A 16,591-nucleotide genomic window follows, 5' to 3' on the forward strand; every position below is an offset into this window, starting at 1 on the left:
GTATGTTTATCCAGCTGTCTTCCATGAACTCAGTTTTCAGCTAGACTATCACGGTGGGGCAGGGTAAAGCACAGACACGCGTGGCCGGAGGTGGGCTACGAGAAGGCCGGGATGAAGTACTGCAGGGACACATCTTCATGGAGCAAATCAAAATGGACGAGCTTGTTGCTGACAATGTCTGCAGAGAGAGGAAACCTGTCACCACAAAGACCCTGCCCAGCGAGCCACTATGTCTTCTCTTGGAGCCTGGCCTCCTTATGCTCCATCCCCCACTGTGGGACCGGCCCACAGGACTGTGGCAAAGAGTCCCTATTTACCAAAATCACGGTTGTTCCAGGAAAATGCATGACCTAAGTGCATGAAGGCCCACTGCTGCGGCCCACCGCCCCCCAGGGACAGGCTATGGTGCACGCAGGGACAGGCTGTGGTGTGCGCCAGGGTGCAGGAGGGCCGCACATTGCACCGAGGCCCAGGTCAGGCACCGCACGGAGTGGAGGGCAAACTCTATGGGAGGCCTGCTCGGTTCAGCAGCAGTGAGGCGCAGGACAACAGCAGTGGCCAGGGCCCATGGCCACCAAGGGTAAAGAGGCGGGAGCAGTGCAGGGGAGCCAAGGGCAGGTCACTTGCTCTCCAGACCTCTGAGGCCAGCAGCAGAGACCACGTGGAGCCCATCAGGGTGGCTCTGGCCAAGTGCCAGGCTGAAGAGGGACTGGTCCCAGGGGACAGGGGTGGGGAAGGGGCACAGCACCAGCAAAAATACCCTACAGGAGAGGTGGCGGGTGGAGACAGAGGGCATGGGGCAGAGTGCGCCGGGGCGGGGGGGAGGTAGCATGGGGCAGTAGATTGGACACTTGGAGGACACTACCCCAGAGGCAAAAATTACAGGCAGAAGAGCTGGTTTGAAGCATGAAGGAGAGGGTAGGAGAAATCCACATTTTGTCACAATCTCCTGGTCCATCTCTGACACTCCTGGGGACCCCAAAGTCCCATTTCCGAGGGCACCAGCAGCTCAGCTGGCTGCCTGGCCCAGAACCAACGTGGCCCAAGAGGGCGCACTCAAGGGCAATGCCACCCCACCGCTGGGCTTCCGCTCTGCACCCGGCACAGCTGGGTTACACTGGAGCCACCTGCAGGCTTGCCAGGACCACAGCAGCACAGCCAGCAGCCTGTCCGGGTTCGTCAGCACATGGGAGGCCGTCTTAAGCCCACACAGACCCCATGCTAAGGCACATCTCCCACAGTCCTCAGACCCAGGAACACACAACAGGCCACCCCAGGGGTTCTCAGGATGCAGCGCACAGGGACACTGGCACCTGCCCCAGGACCCAGCCATTCTATAGTCTCCGTCCCTAACCCGGGCCCTCTGTCCTCTGCACACCACCTCCTGTGCCCCATCACCCCATCTAGTGCCTTCCACATGTGCTAACTGCCCTGTCGTGATCTGCTTCGCTGCATGTCTCTCCTTCTGGAGGGCTGTCGTCCTTGGCACAGGCCCCCAGAGTTCTCTATTCCTCATCTAGAGCACTGGCAATGTGCCAGCTGCCAGGTTCATTCCTGGACCGTCCTCAGCTCCGCCCCGGGGCTCAACTCTTCCACGAGAGGTGGTGCTCCCTCTCCACTGCCGTGTCAGCACAGTGGCAAGGAGACAGAAAAGTCCTTGAAAAATTCGGGGCGGGTAAGCCCTTCGTTATGTGCAGCCAGTAACTGATGGGAGCTGAGAGGCAGGTGCACAGAGGAAGGCAAGGCTGACCCCGACCAAGGTACCACTGTGGAAAACCAGGAGTTAAGAGGAAGCCAGACGCCCAGATACGGGACGACTGCAGGAACAAGAGCAGAGGACCTTCAGCCCAAGCCCAGTTTATGGGGTCAGAGCATCCTCGCATCAGGTCAGACGAACATGGCAAGACGGGACGATCAGCACCCATCCTCTGGAAGCTTCTCCCCAGGACACGAGCGAGCCTACGTGACGGCCAGGTGAGGTGGCCACAGCCCCTGCCAAGCCAGCATGGCTGAGTACAGGAAAACCCGAGCCCCCACCTGCCCTAGAGCACGGGGCCCCTGTGGCTGTGCTGTGTCTGCGCTCCAGGGCTGCGCACCGCCGCGAGCCGGCCTCTGGTTACGGGATCGGAGACGCGCACGAGGCCCCCGCACACTCACTGCACACGGCCCGCGTGGGGTTCACTTGCTGCCCAGCGAGGAACTGCAGGAGCTTCCGGATGTCTATGCGCACTTCAGCCATCTGCTCTGGGTCTCGATCCTGGGAGGCGTCCTCAGAGGCTGCAAAGACAGGAACAGCTCGTGATGAAACAGGGAAGCCAGGCCGGCGTGATGACAGCTGAAATCAATGATTTACGGTCGCACTGGCTGGTGCAGCCAGGAGACGCCATCGAGGTGCACACGCTGTAGCCGGCTGAGCGAGCAGGTGCCAAGCGCTTCTCTCAATACTGCAAATTCCCAGCGAATCTTCCTTTACGGTGACCTGAGATACGACCCGCTCTCCCCATTCTGGTCCAAGGAAACGGTCCCTATTAGTCCCCAGACATGTAGTGAGGAGCAGACCACACAGAGCTTGCGCAAGACCGCCCCTTCCAAAGGGGAATGAAAAGAAAGAAAAGGTCCTTTCGACTCTGGGCAAGCATCAGAGACAAGATCCTTACCATAATTTACTAAAATAAAGAGCACAGTATCACTGAAGGCAGGCACTTCACAGAACAGCTAGCAAAGCCTCGGTTGTGCGGACTGCACCTGGCTGGAGTGGGATATGCTTCTCTACAAGGTAAAAGCCTTTCTGGCCGCACTGACGGGACTTCCATACGCCAGCTGGAAACTTGCACATTTTTACTATAAAGGCGACGGGCCTCTCAGGTGGGAAAGAACATGTGTGGGGGCGCCTGGGTGGCTCAGTTGGTTAAGCCCCTGACTTCAGCTCCAGTCATGATCACAGGGTCCTGGGTTCGAGCCCTCCATTGTTAGGCTCTGCACTCAGCGGGGAGTCTGCTTCTCCCACTCCCTCTGCCCTTCCCCCGAATCTATAATATATAAATGAAATATTGTGGGGGGGAAGAACATGTGTGGGACTAATCCAGCTTCCACGTCATCTGTGGAGTTCCCCGGGCCCTGCCTGCTGCCTACCCCAGCACTTAGCACCCACTAAGTGCATGGTCCATGGCCACGAGCTCTGTGGGCACCACTCAGGTCCCCCCGTTCCCCCATCCAGTCAGTTACCCTGTCATTCACCGCTACTAAACTGGTCCCATGGTCTTTGCTGCTGTGTAAGGAATGAAAAATCTGGTCAGGCGAGGAAAGCTGCCATCTGCTAGTCTAATTTCATAAATACGAGGGACTAAAGTGGGAGGAAACCAAACCTTGTCTACCATGTGACGTCATTCCAGGTGAGAAATGGGCAGAAACAGGTCACCAGGGGCCCTCAGGGGACCAGTGGGGCAGGCGCCACTCCTTAGGCCGGGGAGGCCAACCTTCCCTGCTTGGACCTCAGCTGCCTGTTCCCTCCCCAAGTGTGAAACTGAGATCTCTCCCGTGTTCCAGGTAGAGATCTCAGCAAGATGTGACACCTCCAACAATGTATTACATACAGAACGCAAAGCACTGGAACACTTACCCAGTGGAGGGTTCCCCAGGTCTTTAAAGTGAGTCGTAACACACACGAGTTCTGTTTCTATTTTCAAGTTCAAGTCTCCACTTAGGTTTGCTTCGATAATCTGCAAATTGAGTATTTTATAGTCTTAAGAAAAGGAAAGCAAAAGGGGGGGCAGACATCAGCTTCTGCCAAACCAGGTGACAAGGTAGCCCCACAGCCCCACACCACTCCCGATGGAGACCCACACGGCATCCCCAACAGGGGGTACTTGGAAACCCCCAGAGAAGAGGCCCCTCAGAGTGAAGACCCCACTCCAGCGTGACTATCTCTTACAGGTCTAAGACCTTAGCTCTACCCACATTTTCCTTAGCGATCATCACGGATCACTTCTGAAGACTGACCCAGAGTGCTGGACACCCAACAGGAAGTGCCTCCCCGCGCCCAGAGCACAGCAAGCTCTGGTGAAGGCGCGCGCCACCCGGCCCGCTTCCAGTGACACCTGGCACAGGCCACACGTGCTACCCAGTGTAGCTGGGAGGGGCCCCAGGTCTGTGTGGCCAAGGAATCCCCCTCTGCCACCATGTCACGATAGTCACTACTGCATTAACCAAGAAGCTCATGTGTACAGGTATGCAAAGGTGCTGGGCTAAAAGGTGAGGCAGAGCAGGACAGAGCTCCCACCACCACCACTGACGCCACCACTGACGAGGCACCTGGACATGCAGCCAGACTGGGTCCCAGACCCCAGCCCACGACTCTGGAACCAGAACCCCAGCTGGCCTCACAAGACCCCGGGGCTGGAGCGGGAGGGGGGCCACAGGAAACCTGGTGTGGACTCCTGGCTGTCGGCGCCAGTCTCCCTTGATCCTACACAGGTCCACCCCACCCCTTACTGCCACATCCCTCCCTGCAGAAGGTGGGGGAAGGGCGGGGGTCTCAGCGAGGATGTCCAAGCACCTCCAGGGTAACCCCCCTTCTTTCCGCTCTCTTTCCTACGACCCTCAGAGGCAGAACTCTGGTCACCAAGCCACGCTCCCTGTGCACCTGGCCCCTCCGAAACCTTTCCACCAAGTACTCTAGACCGTAGCAGCTATGTCATGACATCTGTCTATACACATTCCAGAGGAGAGAAAAACACCCCTGATGACTCTGTCTAGGCCACTTTGCTGAGTCATTTCCACTGGACCGCAAGAACAAACAAGCAGAGCCTGGGATTAATTTGCCCTGCCTACCCACACCCCCGCCCCGGCGCTGCTCTGAGCGTCTCCGAGGTACGAGTGGGCCCAGAGGGAGCTCCCAGCATGACGACCGGATCAACAGGAGAGCAGCCACTGGAGATCACGACGTTCTGGGGCAGCCTTGTCCCAGGCTAAGCGGACAGGACACTCAACCCCCAGCCAACTCCAGTGATTCACTCAAGAGATACTGTTAAATGAAATACGGAATGTGCTCTCCGAGACATAAGGAAACAACGCCTGACCCTTGAACACACTCTTAATGGGCCACAGAGATAAATGCGAGGGGTGAGGGCAAACATGAAACTCCCCGTTCCGGGGAGGCAGAGGAGAAGCACCGAGAACGGGGCTTCCACAGGCGGCCGTGGATTGGTGAACTCTCCACACAGGCCGGGTCCCCAGGCCCCCCGGGACACCGCGGCGGTGAGCATGAAGGCACCCATGCCTCCACCCGGCCGGGCCTCCTCCCAGGGCCCAGGACCCGAACCGAACAGTCCTGAAAGTCGCAGACTATTGCTCTCCGAAGAAGTGATCACTTACAAGGTGATTGCTGAGGTTCCTCATTTTTTCCACGATGCTCTTCATGGTCTTCAAGACCGGAAGATAAATGCTGACCTACAAAACCAACGACACACGTTGGGAGGACTGAAAACACGAGCACAGCCAAGTGCTGACGGGCTCGCCACCTTGGCTCGGACTGTGTGTCGGCTGAACAGTTCTGAAAGCCTGCCGTAAAGTTGTCTCAATAAGCTCCTCTCAAAATATGAAAAGAAAACAACTTTATAACCTGCCAGCCTCCGGTTACTGGGGCGACCGTGTCCCCAAGGACACCCTCCGGGGGCCTGAATGCAGCCCTTCGGCTGAGATGCTGCTGCATGCGCCCAGGGGTGGCACTCAGCACCCCGGGGCCCATCTTCTGTGGGCCCAGAGCCACGTGCTGGGCCTCCTCCCACCCTGACAGGCGCCGCAAGCCAGTCCGGCTCCGGAGCTTGAATCCTAACGATGCCTGAGATAGCGCTGTCAGCACAGGTGCCCTCGGCAGGAGTCAATAAGGTCTCTCCAATATCCCTGCAGCGTGTCTTCCAGAACATGAGAGTGAGAGGCAGGGCACCCTTTGGGATCGGAGTTCCTCTCAGGGGCTCTGGGACTCCTGCCAGCAGGACTGGAGGAGCCCCCCTCTTGGCTCTTGCCCGTGTTCCAGGCACCACTCTTGCCCCCCAAGTGCTAAGTTAGGTTAGTTAATCAAGCACAATGATCCAAGCACTTTGCTCTCCCGTGTGCGGAGTGTGGCTTTTCTACTACATGCAGCACTGTTTTAAGATGTTTTATGTAATCAACGAAAGGCAAATACTGCAAGCTTCTTCCTGCCGTGTCCTTTAAAAACAACTAGCATTTCCTCTCAGTTTCTAAATGAGGTATGCCGCGAGCCCAGAACTGACAGCAGGGAATTCTCATCACTCCACACAACACGTCATGAGCAGAAGACGACGGGCATCACTCACGTCGGAGTCCGGGACTGTAGGTTCTTGCAAATCCTTCCACAATTTTCTAGGAATAACCTTAACAGGGATGTCGTGTGTCACAATGCGGCTACTGCTCGACACAGATAACTGCCAAGAGAAAAATTAGAACATATTTTCAGTGTTGATGTTAAAAAAGCAAACAGAGTCGCCGAAGGACAAACAGAAACTGATACCAAATCTATCTGGAATGTTCTGTGTGTTCATCGAAGCCCATTCACCAAGCACTTATGGCGGGCCTGTTCTGCTCGATTCCCGTAAGGAGTTGGAAGTGTGGTGAATAAGACATGTCCCTGCTCTCCAGGGCCCACGTGGTTCAATAAGCAAGAAACCAACACACAGGGGCATCTGCCTTCAGCTCAGGTCAGGATCTCAGGGTCCTGTTATCGACCTGCTTGGCAAGAAGCCTGCTTCTCCCTCTCCCTCTGCTGCTCCCCATGCTTGGGCACATGCTCTCTCTCTCTCTCCCAAATAAATAATCTTTTTAAAAAGTGGGGGAAGGCTCCAGTGTGAGGGCAGGTAGGGAGAAGAGGCACCAGGGTGCAGGTTTCAGGGAGCCGGAAGGGGAGACATTCCAAGCAGGATCCCTAGGGTCTCCAAAGTCTGGGAGCTGGGCAAGAAGGGGACACTGTGGGAACCATTTGGATGGTGGCAGTTGGTGATCTGGCTCCAAGACAGGTGTGGCCAGAAGTGCAGGGCTCTGGCCATCATGGTAAGACATATGAATGCCATCCTGTGAGCCAGGAGAGCCCGTGGGGTGTGTGTCTCGAGGAAAGCTGGGCAATAGAGCCTTCTGGAAGCAGCACGAAAAATGTGTGCATTCTGGGAGAATCAGAGGTCACGGGAAAGTGTCACAGAGGAAGGGGGGGAACCCTTCCACAGCGGAACTGGACGGAAAGCGTGATTCCATGTGGGGGTATGCAGATAGGAAAGGACACAGGAGTGCTCTGGCCCGGGAAAAGGCAGGGCCCTGGCCGAATGCAGTGTGAGCACAGTAGCACTGAGGCGCGAGAAGGCCTGACTAACAGAAAGCAGGCATTTGTAGGCACGTCCCTCCTTTTTATAAAACCAACCGGCCTTCTCCAGGCCGCTGGAAAGCCTATATTTGCAGGCACTGGCCTCGCTCCCCGGAAGCGTCTGGAATGCCCGCTCCTGCTCACCAGCTCTATGGACACGGTGAGGCAGGGGAAGTGTTTGTTCGTCAGCTTGACCTTCAGGGCTCTGGCATTCTGGGCTGTCTTCAACGCCCGAGACAGATTTTCCGAGGTCAGCTCTAGGTAGATGGCGTTGTTTTCTGCAGAGACACCCTCCATCTGGAATTCACTGAAGAAGTTCTCCTGTGGGAAGGAAGACAGGGGGCCAGTGCGGCCTCTGGAGACCTCGGGGTGCGGCTCCGGCCTCGGGCTGCCCGCGGGCGCACCTGCTCCAGCTCACACCACATGCTCACGCCCCCGCCAGCCACTTTGTCGGAGAGGATGAAGTTCATCGTCTGCGGGCTGATGCGCAGCGTGCAGATCTTGGCCAGCTTGGCTACCATGGCACTGACCCCTGCGGGGGAGCAAAGCCGGGAATCAGCGGGAGGCATACGGAGGGTAGGAGCATAACCTGGCTGGGCCCACGCTGCAACCTGAGGACGCTGCCCGCCGGGAAGAGGCCCTGTCTGTCCCCTCCCCGCAGGAAAGCACTCTGACCTCCTGAGGCCCCGCCAGGTGTGGCAGGATGAGGACAGCCAGCTGGGGGGCTACTGGCCCCTAGCTGGGGGGTCCCCCACTCATCCTGCACCGAGGCCCGCAGGAGGCTACAGCCCCGAGGCCAGTGCAAGGCTCGGCACACACATGGCGCAGGGACCCCTGCGGCCCCGCTTCCAAGGCAGGTGTGCGCAAGCAGAAGCCACCTGGTCCCAGTCAGGTGGGGGACATCAGCCTGGGTACCTCGGCACCCGCTCTGCCGCCTGCCAGTGCCCACCCCTGCCACCCCGGGGAGGCCCCGTGCACCTCCGCGCCCTATCCTGAGCCACAGCAACGCCCTCTGGTCCCCCACCCCCATGTCCACCTCCGCGCCCCCTGACCCTCCCGGGCCCCATTTCCGGCGCCCCAGGCCCGCGCCCCCCGACCCTCTCGCGCCCCCATCCTCCATCCTCGCCCCGCGGGCGGCCGCACACGCCCCCACGGGGTCCCGGCCGCGCGCGCTGCTTCTTCCGGCCCGCCCGCCCCTCTCCCGCCCCTCTCCCGCCCCTCTCCCGCCCCTCTCCCGCCCCCGCGGCCGGCGCGGCCCCCGCTCACGCGTGAAGTGGTTCAGACACGCCGCGTCCACGATCTTGGCCCGAAACTTCATGGCCGGACGCGGGCCCGCGCGGGGCGTCCGTGGCGGTGACTCGGGTCCCCTTCTCAGCTTCCCGCCGGAAACGCCGCCGCGCGCGCATTGGTTCCGCCGCCCGGCCCGCCCCGGGGGAGGCGGGGCCCCATGGTCACGCCCCCGGGGAGGCGGGGCCTGGGGCCAGGAGTCCGGGAGAGGGCTTCCGGGGTCACCCTCGACGCGGGTCACCGGGGAGGCCAGTCCGGGTCACAGTCGGGGGTCGCACCCTGGGGAAGGCGAGGTCCGGGGCCACGTCCTCGGGTGCGGTCGGGCTCCAGGTCGCATCCCGAGGCGTCGGGGCCGGGGCCGTGACCGCGGGAGGGGGCGTAGGCGGGTCTCGTTCCGGTCCCCTCTGTGGGGACCTGGGGTCTCCGCTCCTCTCCCGGCGCGCTGGCGTCGGACATGCCCGGGGCGGCCTCTGCTCGTGGTGCCGTGCGGGCCGGCCCCCGGGAGCGGGCGCTGCCTCCGCGGGTTCGCGGTCGGGGAGAGCGCGGGGCCGCCGCCCTCGGCCGCCGGGACGCGCCCCCGGGACCCGCAGCTGCTCCCCGGGACCGAGCGACGCGGTAGCCGAGCGCACCCCTCGGGCCGCGGGCGCTCCGGACCCTCCCGCTCGGACGGCCGCACCGAGGCTCGCGTCCGACCCCGGAGCTGGGACCGTCGGCGTCCGGTGAAAGCCGGCTGCTCACCCACAGACGTGGGGGCCGCGGGCGGCACAGGAGCCGCTTTGCAGGGGGGCCGGGAGGGTCCGTCCGCGCGACCGTGGGCGGCGAGGGTCCCGGAGGCCCCGGTGCGGGCAGCTGCGGGTCTGTGCTGGGGACGCAGGCCGCACCCCCGCCCCCCCCCACCCCGGCCCGGGCCTGCAGGTGTCTGCGTGGACGGCTCTGCGCCCCGGGTCGGTCCCGGCGGGTACCCTTGGAGCCAAGGACCGCACCCCTGCTCCGCCCCGCCCCCGTCCCCCGCCTCGCTGAGACGCTCCCCTTACTCTGAGTCCTGGAGACCTAAGGGGTGACTGGGCGAGCTCGTCTCCAGACGGACTCCGCCGATCCGAGTGAAATTCTGACGGCGCAGATGATGTACACGACGTCGCAGAATTTCAAAGAACAAAACAGGAAATGGAGCATCCGCCGAATTGATTTGGGGGCACTGGGGTGGTTCCGCCGGCGGCTCTTGATGGAGGGTCGTCAGTACCATCCCCACGTTGGGCATAGAGCCTACTTTAAAAAAATTGTAAAATAAAAAGTGTTCATTTTAATATGCTTCACAAATAAGGACCCACAAACGTGCTTTTAACTTGAGAGGTAGAATCAAGATGTGAATACGAATACAAAGTATTCGAAAGGCGTAAAATACAAAAATTACAAACAATTCTCCCTATTTTAAGACTATAACGTGAAACTTAATTGCAGTCTACATTGTAATATAGAAGTGTTTACCAAACCAAATGTGATTTAATGTCACTTTTCATTTTTTTGTGAACAAAACATGCTTTCTTTATGATGACATAGATTACGTTTTTTAAGATTTTATTGATTTGCGAGAGAGAGAGAGAGAGAGAGAGCAGGAAAGGGGGGAGGGTCAGAGGGAGAAGCAGACTCCCCACCAAGCCTGATGGGGGACTTGATTCCGGGACTCCAGGATCTGACCCCAGTTGAAGGCAGTCACCCAACCAGCTGAGCCACCTGGGCGCCCCAGCATAAATTAATTTTAAAATAGGTAAGTTACTACATGAGGCAGTTGCTGTGGAGATCACATAAATATAAAGAATGTCTCTAAATAAACTTTGTAAACAATGTTTCACAGAATATTGAACTTCATTTTTATTTTTTTAAAGATTTTATTTTTAAGCACCCTCTACATCCAATGTGAGGCTCAAACTCATGACTCCCAAGACCAAGAGTTACCTGCTCCAGCATCTAAGCCACCCAAGCACCCCTGATCTTCACTTTATGTGACTTAATTTTATGCCATAAAAAATAACTTTTTAAACTTGCTAAGAAGACTTCCATGATAATGCACTCTGTGTAGACAAAGGCCCAAATAATATTGGGAATTTTGACCCAACAGTTAAAAAATGAGGCTGTAATGATCTTTTCCTGAAAGAGAAAAGGGATCTTACTTATGAAGTCTTGCAGTTTCCTTAAACTAAATTAAATAGGTTTAGCAACCTGATAATTTCAGTTCTGATAATTAAATATACTGCACTACTTCCCTACATTCTTTCCCCAAATGATCGTGCAGTAAGGAACGAGATCACCAGAGATCTCTAGAAACGTGTGTGCCACTGAGTTTTCTTTTCTTTTTCTTTCTTTCTTTCTTTCTTTCCTTTTTTTTTTTTTTAGAGATTTTGTTCATTTATTTGCCAGAGACAGACACAGCGAGAGAGGGAATACAAGCAGGGGGAGTGGGAGAGGGAGAAGCAGCCTTCCCGCTAGGCAGGGAGCCCGATGCAAGGCTTGATCCCAGGACCCTGGAACCCATGAGCCAAAGGCAGATGCTTAATGATGGAGCCACCCAGGCACCCCAGGTTTTCTAACAGCATGTAGATTCATGTTGCTGTCAGTCCGGCTGGTAAACAGCCTTCTGATGTAAAACATAGCCACACTTCAGGGTTAGGAAATGAGACGTGGGATGATCTAGGGACAGGTGTTGATGGTATTTATTATGTCTGTGTCCTGTGCGAGGAAATGCCCTAATTTTGTCCTCAAATGGAAATACAACCAGAGGGTAGCGGATGAAAGTGTTTGCTGGCTGTTGCCGCGTGGGTCAGGTGCTCGCTCATCTCCTCTAGCCCCTAGGGGAAGACTGACTGCAATCCCAGTGCTACCACTTAGTGTCGGAAATCTTACCCCAGGGGAAAGAGACTGGCATGGCTCAGAACTTCTGCATTGGATTTCACAGGCAGTATTTATCTTTCTTTTTTTTTTTCACATGAAAACACATAAAATGAAGGAAAGCGTACTGTAGAGGCGGCGTGAGGGCACGTCTTTTGAGAATTGTCCTGGTTTTAAGGCATGGTTTTTGCTTAAACGGCTTTTCAGAGACTTCTCATCTTTTAGATGCTGACGGAAAAATACTTCCATAAATTTCATAAAGATTTTTAGAATTAACATTCACGGAGCCCATGGTAACTGTCAGGCACAGTGCTCAGGGTTGGGGTCCCATTTTTTTTTAAAGACATTATTTAATTAATTTATTTGTTTATTATTTATATTTATTTATTTATTATTAAATTTATTTATTTATTTATTTGACAGAGAGAGAGAGAGCACAAACAGGGGAAGCTGCCAAGGCAGAGGGAGAAGCAGACCCCCTACTGAGCAGGGAGCCTGATACAGGGCTCCATCCCAGGACCTTGAGATCATGACCTGAGCCGAAGGCAGATGCTTCACGACTGAGCCCCCCAGGCACCCCAGGGTTGGCGTTCTGAAGAAGGGGACCCCACCTCCCAGGACAAAGGAGACAAGCATTTGTTGGCTCTCTCCTGTCTTTCAGGCATGGGCACGGTTGAATATGATCCCAGCAGGCTGAGTTAGGGACCCATCACTTACGTATCACTTTGATGACAAACCCCAGAAGTCAGTTGCTGATTCCCCTAGTTGAAAGGTGGGGAACTGCGGAAAAGAGCAACAGGAGCCATGGCAGCAGGGTAGGTGGGTAGGTGGGTACGTGGTTTGGCTTCCTGGCCAGTTTCCCCGGGCTGGTTGCTGCAGATCGTGGGTCAGAGTTCTGCCCCGCGTGTGTGCTCTGGCCATAGTCTGTGTGTGTATCCAGCCTCTCATTACATTGCCAGCACCAACGAACATAGGGGGTTCTGCCATCCTGAAGTCTTCCTACAGGTACTGGGACCAGGATCCCCAGAAATGAGAACAGGCAGGAAATGGGCAGTGTCTTGGTCACTGACAGATGTGTAAGGAACTCTTCCCAAACTGGTGGCTTTGACAACAAGGGTCTGTGGTGTCTTCATGAGTCTGGCCTCTTCCACTTGTACCTGCACGTCCCGATGAGGCCGCATTCAGCTGGGGGCTGGTCTGGGGGTCTCCCCCACACACTGGGTACTGGGTGTGGCCCCGGGGCACCTCCTTCTGCTCCTTGCGGTCCCCCATCCTCCTGGCAGGGTGATTCTGGGCAGTGGTCCAAGGAGCCGGCAGAAGCAGCAGGGTCTCCAGAATTCCTACAACCTCCCTCTGTCTCCTTCCATCAGTCAGTGCAAGTCCCAGGCCAGCCTAGAGACGAGGAGGCCAAGCAACCGACTGCCGCTCTGGTTAGGAGGAACGGCCAGGTGGAACAGCCAAGGGGCATGCATAGGGGATGCAGAGAGAGGACTCTGGGCCCCTAGAACAGCCCCTGACCCAGCCACGGCCAAAGGTGAGACTTGAAAGTGGGGTGTACATGTTTCCTGTCCTCATGTTCCGAGATCTCCAGGTAACTCCATAAGAGCTCCCTTCACTCATACTGGGCTTGCCACAGGGCATTTCTCTGACAACCGAAACCACCTGTCCTAGAACGCTGCCCAAGGTCACAGTCCTTGTTAGCTTTGAAACTGATCAGGACCCTGCATCTTCACATTCATGCCGCCCTAGATAGTCGTGCTCACCGGCTGAAATAGAGTTCTATCCTCAATTCCCCAACCTGAGGAGGGTCTCGGGGCACCAAGGTATGCCGTGGGGATGGGCGTCATTCCCACCTAGTGAGGGTGCGTGCCTGGGGCTAACTGTTGGCTCACCTGCCCTAGGATGCCCTTGTGAACCAACTCCCATGCTGGTCTCTGGGAAGTGATTGTATCATTCACTGCTGAGAGGAGTGGCCGCTTGGGGACCACCCCCCCAACCCCCGCCCCCTGGGCTTGAGGGACCAACTTAGCCCTTCCTCCGAGGCTTAAGTTCCCCTGGCTCCCCCTCCATCCCCCCACCTCCCTCCATCACACTGTCCCCACCAGACAATTGCCACAACTCCATGTCTGGCTTCCATGTATCCACTGTTGGGCCGACTCCTCCATTCTCCAGCAGCAGCTAGATGGACGCGTCTACACTCACGTTTATTCCTGGTGGCCACAAAAGCATCACTCCTCAGTTAGAACTGAAAATCTGTACTCTCTGGCCCAGCCTCATCACATGTCACTTTTGCAAAGCTCTTCGACTTCTTTTGAAACAAAACACTACACACGGGGTGCCTGGGTGGTCAGTGGGTTAAGCCTCTGCCTTCGGCTCAGGTCATGATCTCAGGGTCCTGAGATTGAGCCCCGCATCAGGCTCTCTGCTCAGCGGGGAGCCTGCTTCTCCCCCTCTCTGCCTGCCTCTCTGCCTACTTGTGATCTCTCTCTCTGTCAAATAAATAATCTTAAAAACAAAACAAAACACCACACATGTATGTCTCCTTAGAGCAACACGACTAACTACAACATATGCTGTCCCCCTCGCCCCAAGTCCCTATGCGGCAGGTCCTGTGTGGCTTTGTGGTTTCACTGAAGAGCCACCTTCTCCACGGAAGCCCCGTGTGTCTGGTGGGGCACCTAATGGCTGGCGGGAAGCGCACATCCTTAGGGCTTTGTCCCCTGGAGTAGACCGAAGCTTCCCATGGCCCTGAGGCTTGCTTAGTGGCCCCTGTGCTCAGGGGAGGCTCCAAAAGGGCTGAAGGTCTGAATCACGTGCTGCAGCCTTCCTCTCCTCTGACACAATGGAAGGCACCCTGCCACCATGCCATGTCTGTGTCCCCACACTCAGGAACGTCTGGGCCAGCGCCGTGGCGGCAGCCTTCTGTACTTCCTCCTGGGGTCCTCCCGGCTTTCAGAACAGCCGGGGACTTCCCTCAGTGCCCGGGCTGTGCGGAGATGGGTCAGCCTGGGGACCCCTGGCCCGGGTCTCTCACTTCCAGGAGCTGCCCCACTTTCTGCATGTGTATTTCCGCATTTCCTTCTTGTTCAAATTCCTTCCTTCCATTTCTGTTGCTCATTCTCCCTCCACAGGGCGTCCGCCTGTAGATCTCAGCTCAGGTTGGATCTCAGGGCCCTGAGATCAAGCCCCGGGTTGGGCTCCACGCTCAGTTTAAGATCTCCTCTCCCTCTCTCCCTCTGCCCTGTCCTGCTAATGCACGTGCACGCTCTCTCTCTCTTAAATAAATCTTCTTAAAAATAATAAATAAAAGATAATAACTCAGAAACAGCCAGAAGGAAGAGCCCCGCGGGGTGAGTCTGGGGAAAGGGTATGCAGCTTCCACGCCTGCCCAGGGCAACTTAACCCCCAAATCTCCGCATTCACCAACTTGGCTGCTCTTTGAACCCCATCTTTTTGGGTTTTTACACAAGCTTCATCGTGTAAGTGTGACTGATGTAATCATTCGACAGATGAATGAACTCCATCTCCAGCCTCTGTCCCTGAAGGTCCGGGGTGGGGGCTGGAAGTTCCAAACCTCCAATCCCAAATCCTGGTGTTCCCTGGAGTGGTCCCAAGGTCCTCTCATTAGCATAACAAGAGGCACCCTTCTGCTCCTGTCACTTAGTAAATTACTAGGGTTTTAGGAGCTCAAGCCAGAAAGGGGACAAAGGCCAGATATACCCCTTGTATTATAAATCACAGTATCATAGCACTATTTCTGTAGATTCTCTTCCTTTGGAAGGTTTCCTGGCTTCCTACCAAGTTTCTGTTTTCATATGAACTTGTTCAAAACACAATTCTTTTACTTTCTTGGATATATATGTGTTTTAATCTTTTAAAAAAGGTTTTATTTATTTGCGCGCGCGTGCGCGCGCGCGCGCGAGAGAGAGAGAGAGAGAGAGAGAGAGAGAGAACAAGCAGGGGAGCAGCAGGCAAAGGTAGAGGGAGAAGCAGGCTCCCCGCCGAGCAGAGAGCAAGATGCGGGGCTCCATCCCAGGGCCCTGGGGTCATGACCTGAGCCGAAGGCAGAGACTTAACCAACTGAGCCACCCAGGCATCCTCTGTGTGTTTTAATCTTTTTAAAACTTCACTGAAATTGGAAATATCAAGTACAGATACTTATTGTAGGCAAAATAGTGTCAGTGAACACTCGGGGACAAGCACCCCACTTCAATGATCACTTCATGGCCAATCTTTTTCATCCATCCCTCGATGCATATCCTCCTCATATGTAATTTTGGAACTTACCCTAAAAAATATCATTTCATCTGTAAATCATAAATCCATAAATATAAAACATGCAAACATATATTTTAAAAATACATAAATCTAAATACATAAATCTAAGTGATAAGAATCACTTAATACATAAATACATAAATCTAAGTGATAAGAATCTCCATAGGCACTGAAATTTTTTTTTTAAAGATTTTATTTATTTATTTATGTGACAGACAGAGATGACAAGCAGGCAGAGAGGCAAGCAGAGAGAGAGGGGGAAGCAGGCTCCCTGCTGAGCAGAGAGCCCGATGCGGGGCTCGATCCCAGGGTCCTGGGATCATGACCTGAGCCCAAGGCAGAGGCTTTAACCCACCGAGCCACCCAGGCGCCCCTGAAATATCATTTTTAACAATCATCCCAAATAAACCTCTCACAAGTACTGTGAATTTTTTTCAGGCTTTTAATTGACATCTTTTTCAGGATTTTAAATGGGATCAAATTCACTGTGTAGATTAGCGTGCAGAGAACTGACATCTAGATAGCGGAGTTTCCACATCCACAGAGTAAGCAGGTCTCCCCAGTTCCTGGAGTTTTAGTTTAATGATCCACCAGTGTTTGTGGGGTCTTCATGGCAGGCTCCCCCGACCCACAATTCCAGGTCCTCACGGTCAACTGTGGTCGCAAAGCAGGTGACCCCGTTATGATCTACTTTCACGAGGTCAGTACAATCCAACCCTAGGTCACAAGCCTGGGTCACTCGCCCCCATCATCTCCTCGCCTGGTTCCCTCCTC

The 16,591-nt window shown here is 55.5% G+C and overlaps 2 protein-coding genes across 2 annotated transcripts; both read right to left on the bottom strand.

The window, feature by feature from the left end:
* Positions 1-38: 38 nt before the first annotated feature.
* HUS1 (HUS1 checkpoint clamp component) lies at positions 39-8,774 on the bottom strand. Its single transcript, XM_032305248.1, has 8 exons — positions 8,636-8,774; positions 7,774-7,901; positions 7,514-7,690; positions 6,336-6,443; positions 5,374-5,448; positions 3,620-3,719; positions 2,158-2,277; positions 39-178 (listed from the first exon to the last, which is right to left on the bottom strand). Exons 1-8 carry the CDS (start codon positions 8,685-8,687, stop codon positions 96-98), a joined length of 843 nt encoding a protein of 280 aa, XP_032161139.1. The 5' UTR covers positions 8,688-8,774; the 3' UTR covers positions 39-95.
* Positions 8,775-8,893: 119 nt separating this feature from the next.
* On the bottom strand, positions 8,894-12,811 carry LOC116568793 (translation initiation factor IF-2-like). The gene is made up of 2 exons (XM_032304430.1): positions 12,697-12,811; positions 8,894-9,513 (listed from the first exon to the last, which is right to left on the bottom strand). Exons 1-2 carry the CDS (start codon positions 12,809-12,811, stop codon positions 8,894-8,896), a joined length of 735 nt encoding a protein of 244 aa, XP_032160321.1.
* Positions 12,812-16,591: the final 3,780 nt, after the last annotated feature.

Source organism: Mustela erminea, chromosome 11, assembly GCF_009829155.1.
Source record: "Mustela erminea isolate mMusErm1 chromosome 11, mMusErm1.Pri, whole genome shotgun sequence".
Taxonomy (NCBI): Eukaryota; Metazoa; Chordata; class Mammalia; order Carnivora; family Mustelidae; genus Mustela; species Mustela erminea.

Coding starts and splice junctions, on each gene's coding strand:
- HUS1 (XM_032305248.1), bottom strand. CDS start 8,687: ATGAAGTTTCGGGCCAAGATCGTGGACGCGGCGTGTCTGAACCACTTC. Junction 7,691..7,773: donor TGTGGTGTGAGCTGGAGCAG/GTGCGCCCGCGG, acceptor TCCTTCCCACAG/GAGAACTTCTTCAGTGAATT. Junction 179..2,157: donor CCCCACGCGGGCCGTGTGCA/GTGAGTGTGCGG, acceptor CTCTCTCTGCAG/ACATTGTCAGCAACAAGCTC.
- LOC116568793 (XM_032304430.1), bottom strand. CDS start 12,811: ATGGGGGACCGCAAGGAGCAGAAGGAGGTGCCCCGGGGCCACACCCAG. Junction 9,514..12,696: donor GGCCTCATCGGGACGTGCAG/GTACAAGTGGAA, acceptor TCCCCAGCACAG/ACCCGCAGCTGCCCGCACCG.